This window comes from Balaenoptera ricei, chromosome 18 (assembly GCF_028023285.1).
Source record: "Balaenoptera ricei isolate mBalRic1 chromosome 18, mBalRic1.hap2, whole genome shotgun sequence".
NCBI lineage: Eukaryota > Metazoa > Chordata > Mammalia > Artiodactyla > Balaenopteridae > Balaenoptera > Balaenoptera ricei.
This window is the reverse complement of record NC_082656.1, coordinates 20,737,627-20,758,149: the sequence shown is the minus strand read 5'-3', so window position 1 is coordinate 20,758,149 and position 20,523 is coordinate 20,737,627. Positions and strand designations below refer to the sequence as shown.

Here is a 20,523-nt window from a genome sequence, read left to right as displayed (position 1 = left end):
GTTAAGAGTTCCTTTGGGGGAAAAGTGTCCTGTTGCTAATTATAGTTTGAAAACCACTAGACCCTTAAGGTTTCTTTGAGCTGATAGTCCGTGGACGCTCAGCTCCATCCCGCAGCGCCATGATTGCTTTCCCCCATCAGCTCCTCTGAGGCAGAAAAATTACCCCACGTGCTTCAAGGCACCCTGGAAAATCTGGGGGTCAGGTGATATTGCTGGCACCATCCCATAGCCCCTTGTAGTGTTGATGCCGGTGGTCAGACTGTGCAGCTGTCTCTGACCTCTGGTGCAAGTGTCAACTTGATCTCGAACACAGGCTTACCCTTGGCGGGCTTCCAGATTCTTCACTATATACTCTTCGTATCACCCAGGAATCTGACTTCAATTAAGCCTTGGGGTCATGAGGCTATTTGTGGACATACTGAGGCTTCCTTTGCCTTTTCTGAGTCAGCTTGGTCATTCCTGGCCTCTGATCTTGATGTGGAGGATTTACGATTGGCTACTGGGGGTCTCCAGTTTGATCCAAATTTAGGGCTATTTTAGGGCTCTTATTAGTATTGTCTCAGGTGGAGAGAAATCTCTCATTTGTGAAGCATCAAAAGTATTAGAAAATAGATACATATTTTTTTACTCACCAGGGAAGTATTTCACCTTGATTTTATTTTTTTGGAGGGGAAGACACTCTGGTCTTTTTCTAAAGGGAGATCCCCTGGTCTCGCTCTCTCAGAGGAGACACCCTGGTCTTTTTCTGAAAGAAATTGCCCTGGTCCCTGTCTGAGGGGAGGTGCCCTGGTCCCTTCTTGGTCTTTGTCTGAGGGAAGATGCCCTGGTCCCTTTCTGAGGGGAGACCCCCTGGTCTCTGTCTGAGAATAGACCCCCTGGTCTCTGTCTGTCTACTCGATGTTAAGTAAGTAGCCTTGGCCTCCAACCTCTGTAAGGAGCGAGGTCCTTAATTTAACAGACTTGCCCTGTTTAGAGGAGGAAGGGACGTGGAATAGAAATGCACCTTGTTTTCTAGCTGCCCACCCCCTCCTGTTCGTTACTGTCTCCAGAGAGGAATTGGGCAGGAGGGTTAGGGCAGCAACTCCATCAGCTGTACAGGGCTCTTGCCTGCCGGATAGCACAGAGGCCAGGGGTCCTCACTAGACTGTGGGAGGTGGAAGGTTTTCCTTCCATATCTACAAGGACAGGTCCCTTGGTGTCCAGCCTCTGCATCAGCCAGATGGAGTTAAAAATAAAATCCTAAAGTACACTGAGATGCTAACGATGATTGCATTGATACAAGTGGGATTATCGCTGAGTCTTCTTTTCAGTGCCTTTCATATTTGTATTCTGTTGACTTTTATAAGGAGATATTTTTGAAAGTAAGTGCAAAACTTTTCCTACTTTATACCTGTTGTAAGGGTTTAGGACAGTTTATGTAAATGATCTGAATTTTTTAAATGGAAACATGTTCTATAAATTGAAGCTACCTTTTTTGTTTGTTTGTTTTAATCTTGAGAATAGGAGATATGAATTCCTTCGCCTCTTTGAACCTTATGTCTCTTTTTTCCCCCAAATCAACGACTTTAGTATCAATTTAAGTCATAACTAATAAACACTTTCGGGGGATGGTGAGATTCTTATTACAAGATTTATTTTAAGTTTCCATTTACATTGGTTACTTCCGAGGTTGGATGATTAGAGGTGCAGATTGACACCAAGTTATTATTTTATTAACGTAAATTTTTAAATCCCTAATGCATTAAGAAGAACCAGTCTCTAGCTTGTAAAACCAGTCATCTCCAATGGTTAGTAGGTGTGTATCACCATTCATGTAAGAATCCTTTCCCCCTGTGTGTCTCCTGGTGGTAGAGCCACTTCCGGTCAATGGTCTGACATTGGTACATGGTTGAGAACAAATACTTTCTCGAAGCAGCATCTTCAAAGAGCTTGAAATTGCATTTCTCGATGAATTAGCTTACTGATATTAGAGTTACTCAGTGCATAAAATTGGTGATTAGTTCTTATATATCTGGAGAAAACTCTGGAAACCTTTTCCTACCTCACTCCACTCTCAGCCAAATTACACCTTGTCAGTTACGGCTTTACATTTTCAGAATGACCATCAACATTCTTGTGCTGTGACATTTTAGATTAAAAATACTTTGTAAGCATACTGCCTTTCAAAATTAAATTTAAATAAACAATATTTGTAAGCATACTGCCTTTCAAAATCAAATTTAAATAAACAATATATTCTAAATTTCTTAGAATCTAGTCTGTATTATACTCAGAATGCCTGTAAATTAGACCTTTTGATAGATCTGTGTACATTTTTGTTTCTATCTGTAGTATTTGGGGAACCGGAGTTAATCTTTAATAGTAATCTTAGTCACACACTCTTGTGTTGACTTGTATGAGAATCAGTTAACTTCTGGCGATTGTGATTTCTGTTCACTGTAACGGGAATTAGCATCTGCACTTGCCTCTCGGGACGCTGAGTGTATTAACTGTGTTTTTTAAATGCCTTGCAATAATTACTAATGCTCTGTAAATACATGGTGAAATTTGGCCTCTTTAAATTTCCTTCCTTTTTAGTGTTTTCCTGTTTTAATTATAAGAAAAAAATAAAGCATCATCTGGAAGTCCCTCTTATGAAGACTGAAATTTGGAAAGCACAAGGGTCAGAAAACTCCCAGGTTCCCCTGGCAACTTCAGCCCTGGTTCCCATCACAGCATCCTTGAGGGGCTGATCTGACGGCCATGGGCTGTGTGACGGGGGGTAGAATCAGAGAGTAGCCCACACTCCACACGTTATGATGCTTAAGATTTTTGCCTCCCAGCCAATCTTAGACCCATACTTTTTCCCTCAGAGATCGTGATTTAATTTAAACCACCCGCTGTGGGCTGTGAGTCTAGGCTTTACCCACTTTAATCTGAATGAAGACCAGAATCTGTGGCATCATGAAATTATTTCCAAAATGAGAAGAATGGTCTGTTGCCTACCCGTGCGAGAAGTGTACTGCTGAATAAATACACTGGCGACTGCAGACAGTCTAATTCTTGGTTCTTTGACGGAGTTGCTGGGGGAGGGGGCAGACCAGACATTTTCCATAGGGTTCTAGGAAATGTATTGAAATATATCCTGGAGATAAAATGATTTGCTTTTAACATGGAGATACCTCTTTGGTGACAATCACATTTTAGTGTGCCTATGCCTTCTGTCTTATGTCTGTTTTGCTCAGAATTCACTGATTAAGCACACCATTGCAAAAGAAAATTCTTAATGCAATAGAAAACCACTTCTCGTAGATGTTTCCCCATCTGTTAATTCCTCATCAGCATCTGTGTCACAGTGAAATCCATTCTATGTGTAGCTGTTTTAATTCTTGAGAAAATAACCATGGTAGCTTGATTCCTCTAAATGCGCTGAGAAGAGATGCACAGTCTGAATAGATATAACGTGATTTATTAATACCCTTAAAAAAATCTTTTGTTAAGAGGATCTCTATCTTCATAAATTAAGATTAGGAGGTTTATAATCTCTTATTCAACGCACTTACGTTGATTACCCATCTTTACCAGAGGGCATCAAGCTAACTGCAGAAGATACGGGCAAGACAGAATCTCTATCTTAGAATCATCTTTCAGTTGCTCTGTGATTTGCATCTGCTTAGCAGTGATGCTAAAACAAAGGGCAATATTGTTGCAAAGTGTATTATAAAATATATAATATATATATATTTTAAATGCTTTGCCTAATTTGGACATAAAGCTGCATTTATGAAATATATCACCGATATTTTCAATCCTTGTTTAATTTGGAAACAAAGCCAGAACTTTGGTACATACTGACATAGCAATTACAATCATTTTTAATTTGAAGCTGCGGTCATTTCTGGTTCAGGAATTCAGGGTATCAGAAAACCGTCTGCTTCATGATAGCAGTAGGCATCCAGAGGTCAACTCATAGGACTATCTTATTTGTGTGTTTAGTTGATAAAGTAGGAATTCTGCCTCCTTACATGGTGACTGTCAAGTAGACAAAACACGGAGGCCTGTTCTCCCCGCCCCTCCCCCTGCACATACCTGTTTAGTGGTGAAGAAATTTACATAATTCCTCTATGCAGGAATGTACTTTTATTCTAACTGCAGATCTAAGAAGCCTCTTTTAAACTTTTGGTTTACGTCCAGTTGTAAAAAAGTGAAATTTAATGTAGTTTTTGGGCACGTGTAGGGACATGATTAAAACTAGCATTCCCCAGAGTTTATCAATAATCCTAAAAGGAAAACAAATTAGGCGCATGTATTACCTTTCGGAGAGAAATACTTTATATTCAGTCTTCATAGACCAGGGTAGAAAATGCACTAAGGGAACGGTGAGGAAAGGTGGGGATTAAATTTTTAAGTTTGTATTTTTCCCTTTAGTAAAGTGAAGACCTAAATGTCCCAGGTGCAAAGCTCTTATTTTTATGCCATTGCTGACTCATGATACCACTTAAATATTAAAACTGTTTGAATACCAGAAGGATGTATAAATTACAGAACCTTCTATTCCTCGATAGTGAGATTCTGGGTGAGGACTTTCTTTGTCCTATTTGCATAGACTGCGTTGGGTATGCTGCTTTTTGTAATTAATTAAAAAATCTGTGGTGGAACGGGTTTTACCTGCTTGAAATAAGGGGTTACTCTTGCCGTTTGCTAGTAACTAAAAATGTGTGCTTCTTTTCAGCCATTGTTCTGTGTATTTTTAATTGTATGCACTGTCTCTTTCTGTTCTGATGGCTGCCCTCGGAATAGGCTGACCTCTGCTCTCCGTATGACATCCTGCAGTTGGATTTTCGTCACATTCGAAAGACTGTTGACACTCTGCTGGCACTCGGGGAGAAAGCCCCACAACCAACTTCTGCCCTCCGCTCCAGGGACCTTATAAGCTTCTGTCTTGTCCATATTCTCTTTGTAGTGCTGATCTATATCACTTACCGCTGGAATGTTCTGTCTGCATAATGCCCGCATGTGCATCCCTACACACTGCTCTGTCGCCCTGCTCCGTGACAGGGTCCTTCCTCCCTCTGGGCCTTTGCCTTGCAAACTTCCATCCCTGTCATCTCTTCAGTAGTCTCTGGAGTTTCGAAGCCGAACGTTTCCACATCAGATTTTCCAGAAGCACAAACTTCATAGAATGCAGCTCCCATTAGATAGTTTCTCTCACTTGCTGAGAAACAGTGAGGACAGAGGGTATCCACACCTCTTGCTTCCTCACCCCATAGTGCCAGCAGCGGTGCTCTGCAGTGCCTCTTCTCTCTCCCAGTGAGCTTTGCTGCCCTGGGTAGAGCCGAAGAAGGTTCCAGAACAGGAGCAGAGGGGATTTAGCGTATGAAAATCTTTCCATTGGGTCAGTATTTAAGTCGACTCCTAATTCAGGATTGGGCAATTTAACTGTAGAGGGAAGACAGAAAGCCAGCATTTGGGGTCCAATTTGGTCTATAACAATCTTTAATAATGCCACCGTTGACCAAGTTGAAAAATACCATCTGGAGAATGACTGCTTTAATGGCCATCCAGTTGGCTTCCTCCCTGCTTCCCGCAGCGGGAGCTGTGAAGGGCACCAGGGAGGGTGACCCCCCACTTCCACCCCGAGTGAGCCCCTCTGCCCTGCTGCCTGAGACAGAGCTGTGCAGAAGGGCGCTGGGGAGGAAGGGTCCGGCGCAGTCAGAGTGCGCCCCCTGGAGGATCCACGGCACACCACTCTTTCTGCGTAGTTTTACTTATTCCTTGTTTGGTCTACTCTGACCGAGGCTCTTAGAAAGCATTTTCCAAAAAGGGTTTCTATTTTTAAATAATGTAATGGGTCATTTCGCTTTTTTTTTTTTTTTTTTTTGCTACATCACATCATAACTTCAGGTCTAGAATGTGATGGATTTGACAGTATTTATTTTCAAATAAAGCCATGAGTCATGGAACATTCTTGGGCCTAGGGCTGGGGTTACTATGACAGGAGCCAATAAGATTGCTCTTATTTTAGAAGAATGTAGTTTCTTCAGTGACTTGAAATTTCCATTTAACCTTTGATTTCCAGTGACATTAGCAACCTGCTTTTATGTTTAAGCTTAAAGGATTATATGTTAATAACTATATCTGCTTTCGGAGCGATGTGATCAGTTTGCAATTAAAGAAAAAAGACATTAGAATCTTATCTAGGACAAGATATTCCTGGTTCTGGGATGTCGTTTTATAATATGAGACGGCCCTGCTCCAAGGGGAAGACAGACTCTCCTATGTTTCAATTTACATCTGGTTGCCAAATATTGTTTCTTAAATTGGTGGGGGGGATGATTGAGTTCACTTCCTCAAGATAAATTTCTAGTTTACTCACATGGAAACAGTCTTTATAGATGGCTACTAAGAAGATAATTTTATTTTTCTGAACATTTCCATGAATCCAGGGGACTTGAGGTTGTGGAAAGCTCACATAGTTAGAAGAATATATTTATATAAAGATCCTTTGTTGGTAAATCAGATCAGATTTTCTAACAGGAGACATTCTTTACATGATAATATCTTGAGTTAACTGAGCTTTTCCCTCCTGATTTTGGGTTGATTGGTGAAATACAGGGTATGTGGAAGTTATCTAACGTCAGTTGTGTAATAAGTAACCCGCAGATGTACTGAATTGCCTTTGGTGCTATCTTGTACTCTTCAATCTGTAACACAATAAAATCCCTTTGTACGATGTCTAACGAGCACCCTGAGCCATAAGTTGCTTAATAAACACATTTTGGGTGATAGATCCAAGTTTTTATGGGCCCATCGATATGTTAATTTGTGTGCATCCAGAGTCGCGCTCAGCGCTTCTGTCCAGCTCTGCAGCACATTGAGGTTTCCCTTCAAGGATCACTGCTGTTTGGATTTTTCTTCTTGAAGCGGGTGGGGGGCACAGGGGAAGAAGAGAGATGACTTACTGGGTGACCACCTGAAAGAAAATTCTGTCAATGAAAACTGAGTCGCGCAATCCTGGGAGATCAGATTTAATTTTCAGTGCTGACTTGACATAGTTCTTTGGCTGTGTTCATATTTCAGTTCTGGCATCCAATGTATTTTTTGGATGCACTTTCACTTCTCATGTCATTAGTGTATCTGTACCCTAATGTGTTGCTCCTCTGGGGATCTGTTAGGTGGTATTTTTTCATCAAGTAGGCGGGTAACAAGCAGAACACAATTAATTTAGCCCTTTAGGCAAAGCTTGGAATGAACTGTCTTGCCCATTACTGCTCATTTCTGTTCAGAATATTATTAAGCCTCCCCATGGTTCTTCCCCAAGGTACTCACACACCGACTCAGGCTAGCACGATGCCTGCCATTGCCACGTGACTAGGGATACTTGGCCAACCCACTTGTCATCTGAGACGTGGTTGGGTGATTTATATGTGCATACTAAATCTTCCTCTCACAAGAAAGACCATTTTTTTCAGTACTTACAATGCCTGATAAAAATGACCAAGTATTTATTTACATATTCTTTTTGGAATAGAAAGATCTATTTGAAATAGAAAGTTCTCTTTCTCCAGTTCTTCCAATTGGTAGCAACTTGCCACTCCGTGTCGGGATTTCCAAAATACGTGACCACTCAGTAAGTTCTGTTAGTTCCTTCTCGTTATGGATTTGTGGTTCGTATGTAGCTCATTGTACTTGGGGAGAGACGTATAAAATGGTGCTGGTGGGAAGGGCCCTACAGAACTCAAAAGCTGAGTAGGAGTTTCATCAATGAGTAGATAAGTAAAGGCACTTGGTGTCCTGATACTAGTTACTTGTGAGTAAGAAATTAAATTTAGTGCATAGTGGCTAGGGTTATCTCTCTAAAATCCACGCTGGTCTCTGTCATGAGGAAAAAGGGTGTTTCACCTACAGGGTAAAAGTCATGGACAGTAGATTAAAATTTCAGGAGCTTGAAAGTGGTTTGGGATGAGGTGAAAAATATTTTAATGTGATTTTCTTTCAGGAGATTAGGTTTTTAAAATTAGGCTTCAGATTTTGAAATTAGTTCTCAATAAACTATCAGGTATATATAATAGAATGTACGCTTTTCTCCTTAAGACTATGAGGGTCCAGTTCCTTGCTTTTTCACTGGATTTTGTTTATGATTGTGTTCATTCATTCATTCCTCAAATACTGAATGAGCACCGTTTGTACAAGACCCCATCTTGGGGATAAAAAGGTGACCATGACACGTGACCCTGTCTTCAAAAATCAGGAGTCAGCAAACTTCTTCTGTAAAGTGCCAGTAAATATTTTAGGCTTTGTGGGCCATACCATCTCTGTTAGGACTACCCAGCTCAGCTGCTATAGTGTGAAAGTAGCCACAGACACTTGTAAATGTGTCTCAATAAAACTTTATTTACAAAAACAGGCTATGGGATGGATTGGCCTGCAGGCTTTTGGACCCTGTGTAGTGGATCTAGTGGACAAATAAAGAGGAATTCAATGTGATAAGGCCCTGTGATAGGTCAGGTACAAGATTCTGTATATGAAACACGTGGACAGGGGGCCCAGCCCTGATGGGAGTGGGTGGTCTTTGAAGCCTTCCTAGAACGTGATGTTTGCACTGAGGCCTTAAAGATGTGTAGGAATAGCCAGGTGAAGGGTGTATGAATTAGGGAGGTGAGAGAAGGGGTAGTTGTGTGTAGAGAATAAATGTTCTAGAAAGAAGGACTAGAAAGTAGCACGGCTGGAAAGCAGAGAATCAAATGAAGAGTGACAAGAAATCCTCTCTGTCTGGAAAGGGTTGACATGGTCTGCATTTCACATCGGAAGAAGCTGCCCCTTGGAGCCCTCACACGGCAAAGCAGGAATTGAAGTTCTCTTACATTAAAATGATGCAGACAGTTTTGTTTTAAGGTTCAATCAGTTAGTGCCCGGACTTTACATTTTAAAAGCAGACTGAACAACATGAAGAGTGCTGCATGGGTGACTTCATTTTTTCTGGCGGGTGGCCTGGCGCAGGAGGCCTGTGACTGCTGGGGACCGTAAGAAACTATAGAAAAAGGAGAGCCAGGCGGTGATGGCGATCTGCCTGCTCCCATGAGGCATTTGCCGCCAGAACATGACGTCCGGCCCTCACTACGAAGAGAAACTAATGAGCTAAGTGGCAGAGCTAACGCCCTTCCCCGAGTTGAGGGTTCTCTGATGCCCACCTGACGTTGAATTTGGTGGGACTGGCCTGGAGAGGACTCCGAGGGGCCAGGGGCCTCTTCCTATCTCCTGGGCACAGATGGGACCTGCTCGCTGGTTGGTCAAGGACCTTATGGGAAGCAGCATGATGTCGTGGAAGGGGCACCAGCTGTAAGATGAGACACAAGTTCAAATCCTGGTTGCAGTACTTACCTGCTGTGTGACTTCAGCAAAGTTAAACTCTCTACATCTCAGTTTTCTCCTCTGCAAAGTAGAGATACTGTATCTACCTCACAGAGTTGTCATAAAGAAAAAAACCAATGCAAATCCATAGCATTGGTGCCAGGCCTGTAGGAGGTGCCCCCAGACGTCTTGCAAAGTTGGAATTTAGTCTTTATGGCTTACCTGCCTTTTCCAACCCTGCTTGTTGTGGCTCAGAGGAGGGGTGGGTGAGGGCGTAAGAGTGAATATTTGTTTCCGCCATTGGAGAAACAATGCAAAGGACAGGACGAGTCCTTCAGAGGGGGGTCAGAATCTTTTTATGCAGGATACTACTTTATGATTCTGTTCTCTGCTTTAAAAAGAAACATGACAAAAGGAGCTCATGGGAATCCTAGAAGAGTCTGCTGCTACATTCTCAGTGAAAGCCACTCATCTCCTCTGACAATGAAATTTTAATGCATTTAAACTCAATGTAAATATTCACCTCTCTCCTTAGGTCCATTATATACAAGGCGAGGTGACCCTTCTCTGTCATTTCCCATCAAGCTATAAATCCACAGCAGTTCCTTCCCCATCATGACTTGTAGCTCACTTCAGGGATCCCCTCCCCCATGGAATAGGCAGTGACAGGACTAGTGTGATGGAAATGGCCTTCTGGCCATCCTCAAAGCCCCTCCATATTTGTGGCAGGCTCCCCTTACTTGTCTTGTCAACCAGCATCTCAAGTCCTGATTCCCATCAGTCTCCCTCGCAGTCCTGTGACAGAACAACCACAACTGCCGTGTTTTCATAAGGTTTCTATGATCTGACGCTAGTCTTCGTAGGTACCTCCAACCCTACAATGTAATCTGAGGGCACCTCAGGGCTTCTTAGGAAGTCTGAATGAAAAGAGAAAGCCAGAAAGGATGCAAGGGATACCTTTTTATGTCTTTTATTTACTCCTTGTCATCAGCTGTAAGGGTGGAAGGGAGAATTTTGAACTCTGCACCTGGTTTAGCAATGAGGAGACCAGGAAGGTGAGAAATGCCTGGGAGAGGGAATGACCTTAAGCTAACTCCAACATCCTGTTAGCAGGAGGCTAAGGCCTCAGTATCTTCCCATCCTTGTTTCTCTGGAGCCCCAGCCCTTCCCAAGCATGACCTCGAGCATGGAAACTCAACTCTGCAGACCACTGGCGCCACCACTCATCAGTGGAGACATGTCACAGCTCAAGCAGGACTCAGCATAGCCCCCTCAAAGCCATGTGTCACAGAGATTAGGCTTTGTGCAAATATTAGTTCTAGAATTCAGGAATGTTTGTGACTAAACATAGGGGAACACTGAGGTCAAGAAGCAAAATATGTTGTTCAGAATGCCTTGGGCAAATCTATTGCTTTAAAATTTCTATTCACGTTCCTTGCCCAGTGCTCCATTGTTGGTCTCAGTGTTTTTCTCACTGATTTGTTGAGCTTTTATGTGTCAATATAAAACCCTTTGTAATTTGATGCAAATGATTTTTTTTACAGTTTGTTGTTTATCCTTTAATTTTTTTTTTTTGACACACAGAAGCTGTATACTTTCAGGTGATCAATTGTTTTTACCTTTTCCTTTGTGATTTTTATATCACTTTTTCATCCCCATCCATTTACCAGAGAAAATATTAAATACGTATCTATATTTTATTGGGAGGAATGTTGTGGACTTTAACATTTAACTCTTCAACTCATCTCAGATGGATTTTAGCATATGGTATAAAGTGAAGACTTATTTTTCTCCCCAAGTAATACCTTGTACCAGGCACTTAACCATAATTAGCAGCCATTTATAATATCCTACTGGGGTGTTGTGGAAGCCATAAGAATGAGGAAAATATATCCCTGCCCCCATGGGACCAGCCTTACCAATGAAATGAGAGTCAGGTGATTTCACAAGTCCATGGTAAGCAGGAGGTGTCAGGAAAGGGTACCCACTGACCTCTGGCTGCGGCAGAAGGAGAAAGCACCGTCCATCCTGGCCTAGTGCCCAGTTCACAACTCAGGCAGAACCTCCTATTCTTTCTCAGGCTGACATTTGGCTGCTAAGTTGGCAAGCAGCATAAACTTGCCTCCCCTCAACACACCACTGATGACAAGATAATCCTATTTGATACACAGCAGCCACTTGAAATAATTGTTAAAATTGTATTTTAAAGGATCGGCTGTTTTATATTGACAAGTGGCCATTTCTCAAGGCCTGGAGTCAGAGTTTGAGATACTCTGAATTTACCATAAGTTAGGGAAGTGGGAGGGATGGGGGATGGTAAGACTGCGAGTGTAGAGCCCACCAACATTTCGAGGTTGTGGGACAGGTTCTTGGAGATGTCATGATGTGTCTTTGGATGATCTTTTTAAGAGCACAGTGCCTGCATCTGAGGTACTTAGTGGAGAGTCGTGCATTGACGCAGCAGGAATATCTGATTCCTCCAGCAAGAGAACTGCAAGGAAGCAGGGCTGACCAGAGAGACCTGATTGGCTTCATGTTAAACACTGTGTCCACCGCCTGGGGCTTGACGCAGCTCCCATTTTCAACTGTCCTTAAGACCAGTGGTTATTGGACTGTGGAAAACACACCATCTTTGGGTAGATGAGAGGGAGTGTTCGCTGTGGAGTTGTTTCCCAGCCAAGGAGACACACTCTGGAAGGAGATTCCCTTGTATGGTATCAGACCAGGGTCAAATGACAAAAGTGTAAAATTATTTTGTTTTTGCTCTTTTGTAAACTGGTGGTTGAGCGTGCAGGGTGCCATACACAGGGAGTGAGTCGCCTTGATTATCTTCCTTGAGTAGTATGTGCTGGACATTTCCCACGAGCAAAAATACACTATGAGAAAGTAGCAGGATATTTGTGTCTTTGACAGTTTTATAAAAGAATCTTAAAAGGGAGGCTCTTAAATGCTGTGGTTAAAATTACTTATTTACAAGGCTGTTCATAAACTGTGAAGAAAGCATGCCTCCATTCCAGAGATCACAGGAAATAAAATGAACTAAATCAAGATTTATGGTCAGTAGAATGGTGTGTGGTCTGTATAAATGAGTATTCAAGTTCCTTTAAAATGTGTGAGAGGCTATGTGAAATTTTGCTTTATAAGAATATAAGCTAATATGTTCTTGGTGGGTGGTTTCCAACTGACGGTATGTAGCTCACTTATTTAGTGTCAAGGTTTTTAAAAAATGTTTAGCTCTTTTGCACATTTCAGGATGATTGGAAGTCTTTCTAGAACAACCCTCACTTGTGGAAAATCATTGTTTTCTTTGCAAACACAGAAAAGGTCTTTGCAAAATGAGTTGAAAGCTAGGGAGAGAGCACAGTCTGAAGTGATTAGATAGGCATACTTCAGAGCTCGACTTAACTCCTGTCAGTGGTGTCTCGAGATTTTATAGTTAGATTCCAGTCATCTAAAAATCAATGCTTTGTTCTTCTTCCTTTTAGGAAAAACTGTGTCTGCCCCATCACATCCTTGAAGAGAAAGGCCTGGTCAAAGTGGGCATCACCGTTCAAGCATTGCTAGATGTAACTGTAACAAAGGCTCTATTCACATGAGACCAACTCCTGTCCTTTGGGTCGTGGCTCAGACGCTTTTCCGGTCAGAGATCTTAAACTCTCCTCTCAGCACCTGCCCCCTCCAACCTCCCACTCACTGCTTGTCAGTTCCCCGACTCTAGTTGAATTGACGGGAGGACACAAAAGAAGATTTTCTACCTTTCATAACTGACTCTGACATTAAGACCTGACAGGTATTTGCCTAAAACCCCATGAGGGAGCTGGTTGTGAAGGACCAAGAAGCTCATCAATGCCTTCTACAACCTCCTTCGTCCCTTCCATGCTCACCCACTGCCATTACCAAAACACCAAGCACAACCATTTCGCAGCAAGATGCATTTGTTTTATTAAAACCGAACGCGATGTCTATTTTGGGGGTGGGTGGGGAGGGGAACATGCAGTCAGGTTTTTTGCCACCAAATTTTTCAAGAAGTTTCTTGAGACCATTGCCTTTTAAAAAAACTATTTTCGACATACAAAATATTTATATAAATATTATTTATTAGTGAGTTGTTATTCATCCTTTGGATGCAAATTGTAAATTAGGAAACTATTTTATTACTGCTTTTTTGTGGTTAAACACTTTATTTTAATATTATAAATATTGAGTTATTTTCTATCCTCTTTGGTGTGCAAGTAGTTCTAGGTCTCCATAGTCATGTTTTCTGGTGTATATGACTCAAAAAAAATTTTTTTTAAGCAAAAAGCAGGTGCTTCTGTGACAACTATTTTCTGGGGAGGCATTATTTATACTTTGGTTTCTGGAACATTGGTCTTATTTATATTTCTGCATTCCATCCAGCTTCCTACATTCCAGCAGCCCTGTTGTCCCCTGATATAATGAGCTGACAGAAATCAAGAGAGCGCCCCAAAGTTGTTTGTAAATAGCTGTGATGGAGAAAAAAAAGACATATTAAACTTGAAGATAAAATGTGAACAGTTATTTTTTTGGGTTCATACTTATTTTGCTATGCACAAAACATTCACGTTTTAACACGAAGAAGTAACAAGTGTTGGCATCATGTGTCTTGTAGTGTAATTTTGCACTGTAACTTGGGTAATTAAAAGTCTAGCACCAAAGGTAGATAATAAGGAAGTGGTATAGGAAAGTGGAGATGAGAAAAACGTTATCGTTTAACCGAAAAGTTTTTTAAGGGCAGCTTCGGCGGAGAGTGATCAAGAATTAACTGAAGGCGTATAGGACCTGGATCAGGAAACCAGCACTTCCTGCGGCTGCCCGTTTTAAAAGAGGAAACTATTCTGAGATGTAGACGTGCTTATTTTATGGCAGCTTAGTTGGTGGCTTTCAAAGTAGTCCGTCAAACACGGCAAGATTCACAGCCTCTGGTGTGAAACCGCAGAAGTGAGTCAGTAAATTGGTGGAGAAGGTGCATGCAAGAGCAAGGCGGGCTCAGGAGAAGGTGAAGTAAGTAGCGTTTGTGAGGCTGAGTGGCCCAGGAGGGAGCAAGTTCAAAGAAAGCAATGACTAGAGAAAACCCAGCTAAGGAAAGGCGTCCGTGTTGGTCTGAGAGAGTCACATAAGACTTCACAGACACACAACCTATTTTAGGCAGTTACGTGCGTGTGCACTCGCCCTGCAGTTACAGACAGCCCAGTAATTCGTCTTTCAAAATCTTGCGAATGCTGACTGCATCGTCAGCTCTGTGAAAAGCCATTGTAAGTTTTTAGAGCAGCAACCACAAGTTAGAAGCCAAATGTAAAGACGAACACAAATGAAAAGACACCAGGAGGACAGTATGCATTGAAATTGAACGCAGACTTACATCAGCCAACACCAAGGCTGCCCTCCGGTCTAGGCAAGGAGGGAGGGGTTACTGAAAATAGTCGTTTGGATTGGCAGCTAGCAGTTACTTCCTATCAAATGTACTGTGCACTTTAACCGAGTTTAAAATATATTTTAATATTTTCCTGTACTGCACAAATACCTGTTTTGTCCAATAGCATAATGATGTAAAAAAGAAAACACTTGGAACAAAGAGCGTATTCAGTGTAAGCGACAGTCAAATGTTGATTATAGAAATAGGAATTTAGATGACTGCACCTTTATGGGCATTGAGAATGCAGGGTCCTGAAATATTTTTTTTTTACATGTATATATGGCAACATGAAGCTCTGTAATCCTTGTTTTGAGAGACTTTTTTTCAAAATTAAAAGATTTCTTTTGATATTCATTTTCAGTATTTTCTTGCGGTTGGCTGTATAATGTGAATGGCTTCAATATTTTGTAAAATGGCTTTTTTTTTCTTCGAAATGCAGTCCCTGTATGGCTAAGACATCTTCAAGATCTTCATCCATTGTTCATACGTGCAATAAGATGCGCATGGCCGGCTGACAGCGCCCTAAGTGAACACAATGTGCACAGTGCAAATACCCTTCCTTTTATGATTTGACAGCCATTAAAACTTTGAATTTGTACAAACCATCTTCTGATTGACTTACCCATCAGATGCAGAAATCATACATAGAGTGTCACTGATGAAACAGATTGTAGCAATCATCTATGTGTGTGTGTGTGTGTGTGTGTGTATGAGATATACATATAATATGTATATATAGGATAAGACAATTTTTATTCAAACTAAAATCTTCCCTGGACCCACGAACAAGCAGCACTCAAAAGCAGAGTTGCTGTGGTGGAGGGGGCGGAGTGGGGTCCAGGTGTATATCAGGTGTCGCCACCTGTCCCTCGGGTGGTGGATTCAGAAGTGTTTTCAAGGAAACCTGAAGGTTCTGTGGTACATGTTGTGAAACCCCAGGGTCTGGTCCTCCCTCTCAACTGTGTCCTGTGGAATCTGACCCTCAGGGAGTAAAGTGGCTTCCTGATTATACCTCCCATGAATCCGGGTCGGTGTTACCATTTTCCCCACACGTCCTGCCCACCTCTGGTAGAAGAGCAGCTGCTTTGAGGAATTCAAGGGAAAACAGTGACATGTCGTTTCTGCCTTCTCGTCCCAACCCACACAGAGCACACAAGACTCGAGACTCACAGCCTGAGCAGGGACAGCAGGGACCAGTGTCATGGCCTCTACGTTTAAGACCCATATCTGCGGAGTCAGGAAGAGCTATGCCTTGCCTGTGATGTTCTGACTAGAAGTGCTGCAACTGTGCCCACCTCCAAAAGCTTAGCCCTCTTGGTCTCCTGCACATTACAGAAGTCCAGTGCTTCACAGACACTTTGCATTGTAAGTTGGCTGGAGCAACTGGGAATGTGTGAAGGACAAGGGAAGGGATGGCAGCGGGAGTACTGGGGGAGCCGGGCAGGGGCATGTTTGCATTAGGGTCGCCCATGCAGCTCAGCCATATGGCATAGGCCACAGCTGGGGACTGTCCCAGGGACTGAATTCTAGCCAACAGCTGCATCTGGGGACTTCCTGGTTCTTCCTGAGTGAACCTGAGAGACAGGGCAGCAATGACCCCAGTGGGACTGGTTATCTAATCTTCCGTCTTCCATTGGAAGTCAGCTAGCAGACATCAGGTCCCATTGAGGGTGGTATGTGTTTGCAGGATTTCACTCTAAAGAACTCTCTTTACTCCCCACACTCACGTGCTAATGGGCCACCTTAATGGCCAGTATGTACTGAGTGGTTACTGTGAGTCAAGTGTTTCTTTTGAACTATAAGCTCCATTAAAACAAGGCTGCTTGTCTATTTGGTTCTCTGCTGATTCTCCATTGCTTAGAACAGTACTTACCATGTAGTAGGCATTGGAGAGATGCCAGTTAGAAGAGTTAATGAACTTTACATACATTATCTCAAAAACTCTTACCAAAATGCAATAAGGAAGGGACTTGTAGTAGACACCCGTGGGGTTGCCCCCTAAGACCACATGCTTCTAGGAACTAACCCTGCATCGTATACCATGAGGTTTTGTATGTTTTTTTTTTTTTTTTTTTGGCTGCGCTGCGTGGCACGCAGGATCTTAGTTCCCCAACGAGGGATTGAACCCGTGGCCCCTGCAGTGGGAGCCCAGAGCCCTAACCACTGTACCGCCAGGGCATTCTCTATGTGGTTCTTAACTTATGCTGCCCACCTGGTTCAGGAGCAGCCGTCTTATTCACAATTGACCAATAAGTCTCTTCCAGGATTTTAATTCTTTCCTGGTGACTGAAGACAGAAGTCATAAAACCTGGAAAACACCTAGAGGATAAAACTGACATGCAGGGAGAAGTAGCAAAGAAAACCCTGCTGTTTGCATTCCTGGATCCAGTAGTAAAGAGTCCTGTATTTCTGGAGCGTAGGTAGTCAAACCTTCCATGAGTGCTTCCAAGAGGCTATGACTTTGCATCAAATCAACTTGAACTGGGCTTCTATCGCTTCTAATCTAAGAGTGCAAATTAACAAGGAGAAACTGAGACTCAGAGTATTCAAGTAACTCGTTGAAGGTCACAGCAGGTGAGAGAGCAAGGCAGAGTCAAGTTCAGCTATGTCAGGCCTATGTCCTTTTCACCATACAGAAGGGCTTCCCAGCAGAGCTAACCCAGGTGAAGTTTCTAGAGTTAGAAGGAAAAAAAAGTCGACAATACTTAAGATGTTTGGAGATACAAAAGAAAGCATATTTATATAATAAAACCTGATAAGCTGAGCTTGTTGGGACCAGTTCAGATGCTGTAAGACAGGTCAAGGTCAGAACAAAAAGTGCAGGAAAAAAAGATTTACAGGACAAGCACAGTGAGAGGACGCATTCCTCACTTTGATGTGAGGTCCAGGAAGAAGCCTCTCGTTTCCTTGCCATTTTTCTCTCCCAACTTAATAAAACATTGCTGTAATTTTTTTTTAATTTGGGAATTTTTCTTTCTGTTTATCAAAGTGATACATGTTCATCATAGAAACTTAGGAAAGTATAAAGAGGTACAGGAAAATCACCAGTAATTCCACCTTAAGGTAACTGTTAAACTTTTGAAATATTTTCTGTGAGATATTCCTATGCATTTTTACGCAGTACAAATTTTATATACTGGCCTTTTTCTCCCCCTTGTTAATGGTAGAGCATACGCATTTTTCCAGGACAGTACTGTTTGCTGAAAGAATTTGTGGGCACTAACAGGCATTAACAGGATATTTTAGAGGCTTCTTCTAGAAGCACCTAGAAGCATCTCTGCGCAAAGCTAGGATCTGTAAAAAGCTGTATGTTCATTGAAAGAATAGGGAAAAAATCTGCCTGTCTGCAAAGGGAGATGACAAGAAAACTCATCATTGTTGGCTGAGAGTAGATAGGGAAATATTATCTCCTGTGACTTTGTCACAACAGCTCTCATCTACCATAGATTTAAGATTTGAATTTTACCACAAATACAGTCTGGAAACCCCAAGATGAGAATATTCACTTAAAGTTTCTCAGGTTCGTCACACTCCAGGACACCAGGGAGATGAAAAAGAGTTCCTTACTGAAGGAAGGTATCCACCACCCAGACCCCACAAATTCCTCAGGATTATACCCAACCATGCATGGGTTTACCATCCAGTGTTACAAAATAAGCTTTGAAATGTGAAGCCTGGAAGCTTTTTTGGCAACTTATTTGGTGGCAAGTGATCTGAACTGGCCGGAAGCTATTTGAACATTTTTTTTATCCTCTTAGTTTATCCTCTTAGTATTCAGAGGAGAACAGATATAATATAGGAGAGGCAGTATATAAAGAGGTAGTGATTGAGAACTTTCCAGAATTGATAAAGCATTTGAATGCTCAGATTGAGGAAGACAACACATTTCAAGCAGGATAAGTAAAAACCAATCTATATCTGCAGTGAAACTACAGATAAAGACAAAGGCAATCCTAAAAGTGAAGACAGATTACCTACAAAAAAAGAAGAAAAATCCAATTAGATTGACAGCAGACTTCTTAATAGTACAATCAGAAGCCAATAGACAGTGGAGATTACTCCTTATAAAGTGCTGAGAGAAAACTATTCACATTTTGAGACAAAAACTGAATTTACCATCAACTCACCTTCATTGAATTATGTATTTCAGGGAGAAAAAGGTCTAAAATTCAAAAAAGGATGGCTGATAAATAAATATATAACTATGTAAGCATATCCAAATACACACTGGCTATAGGACAATGATATATTACTGTCTAATTTGGAATAGGAGGTTGCTAAGTAAAGCACAGTGGAAAGAAAGTACCAGCTGGTTATTACACAAGACAAGAAAGCATTATGGGGGTTCAAACATTCTAGTTCCTGGTACTGCTTTGGAGGAGGGTAGAGAGATTTATTCTCAACTGTGTTAAATGCAAATGTGGACATTTTAATGTAAGAAAAGAGAGTTTATTGCTTTTATATTGGTAAAGAAGAAAATATGAAGTTAAAAAGTCCCTTCCAAAAGTCACAGTAAGGAAGTGGACTGGGAATAAGAAGCAGAAGAAGCAGAGTGGCCCTAGATAAGAGTAGAAATAAGCCCAAATATATCAGCAGTCACAGTAAATATTAATGTACTAGATAGCTAAAAGGTTAAAAACCCAACTGTATGATGTTTACAGACACATTGAAATGTAAGGATAATAGTTGAAAGTAAAAGGCCCACACATTGATTTGTATTTGTGTTCCAAACATAAATAAAAAGAAAGCCAATAAAGCTATATTAAAGTCAGACAAAAACGATCAGTCATTTTATAAATGACTTATCCTTTTATAAAAGGATTAAATTTGGCTGCAAAGGACAGAACACTCAAGTGGCCTAACCAAGATAGAAATTGATTTTTCTTACATGTAAAAGAAGTCCTAGACCAGAGGTGAGCTGCCAGGGCTGAGATGGCTTCCCTTGTCGTCAAGAGCCCAGGCTTCTCAGTGCTGCCTGCTAATGGGTGATCAGTCCACTTGGTAAAGGCACTTGAGGAGAATCATCTAAATAGGTAAGCAGAACCTTCCCACAGTGGTACTGGAAATCTGTGTCAATATACACCCAGGGCTAAGACAGCTGTGTTCAACCAAAAGATCTTGGTGTTAAGAAGTACACATATTTTTTTTTTTAATAGTAATCTTTTATGTATTTATTTATTTATTTTATATTTATTTTTGGCTGTGTTGGGTCTTCATTTCTGTGCGAGGGCTTTCTGTAGTTGCGGCGAGCGGGGGCCACTCTTCATCGTGGTGCGCGGGCCCCTCACTATCGCGGCCTCTCTTGTTGCGGAGCACAGGCTCCAGACGCGCAGGCTCAGTAGTTGTGGCTCACGGGCCCAGTTGCTCCGCGGCATGTGGGATCTTCCCAGACCAGGGCTCGAACCCGTGTCCCCTGCGTTGGCAGGCAGATTCTCAACCACTGCGCCACCAGGAAAGCCCAAGAAGTACACATATTAATGGGCAGAGGACACTGTCCTGTCAGGCGGGTGTGGAGCTGAGAATCATTGCATTGAGCACAGGGTCACTGAGAAGGCGGGGCAAACGTCCTCAGGAAGAAGGCGAAGAGGCTTTTTCTGACTCAGGTGATGAGACCAAAGGAATGGGAGGCAGTTACCTGGAGAAAGTCCATCTTACTACTATTCCCTGTGCTTTTCAAACGCTGGATTTGAAGGTCAATTGGTACAGCAACACTCATGAAAAAAAGTGGCTGAGGATTTAGAGAGTGCGGCGGGGCAGTC

The 20,523-nt window shown here is 42.0% G+C and overlaps 1 protein-coding gene across 4 annotated transcripts in view; it reads left to right on the top strand.

Moving 5' to 3' along the window:
• Nucleotides 1–16,594, top strand: part of LRCH1 (leucine rich repeats and calponin homology domain containing 1) — a 192,132-nt gene extending 175,538 nt beyond the window's left edge. For 2 of the 4 annotated variants that reach the window (XM_059902539.1, XM_059902538.1), the window contains one exon: nucleotides 12,816–15,366. In XM_059902539.1, the coding sequence (XP_059758522.1) occupies nucleotides 12,816–12,926 (111 nt within the window). In that variant the 3' untranslated portion in view covers nucleotides 12,927–15,366. Of the gene's footprint in view, nucleotides 1–4,779; nucleotides 5,123–12,815; nucleotides 15,367–15,911 lie in introns of those variants that run through there. The other 2 variants (XM_059902540.1, XM_059902541.1) reach the window with 2 other exon arrangements.
• Nucleotides 16,595–20,523: the final 3,929 nt, after the last annotated feature.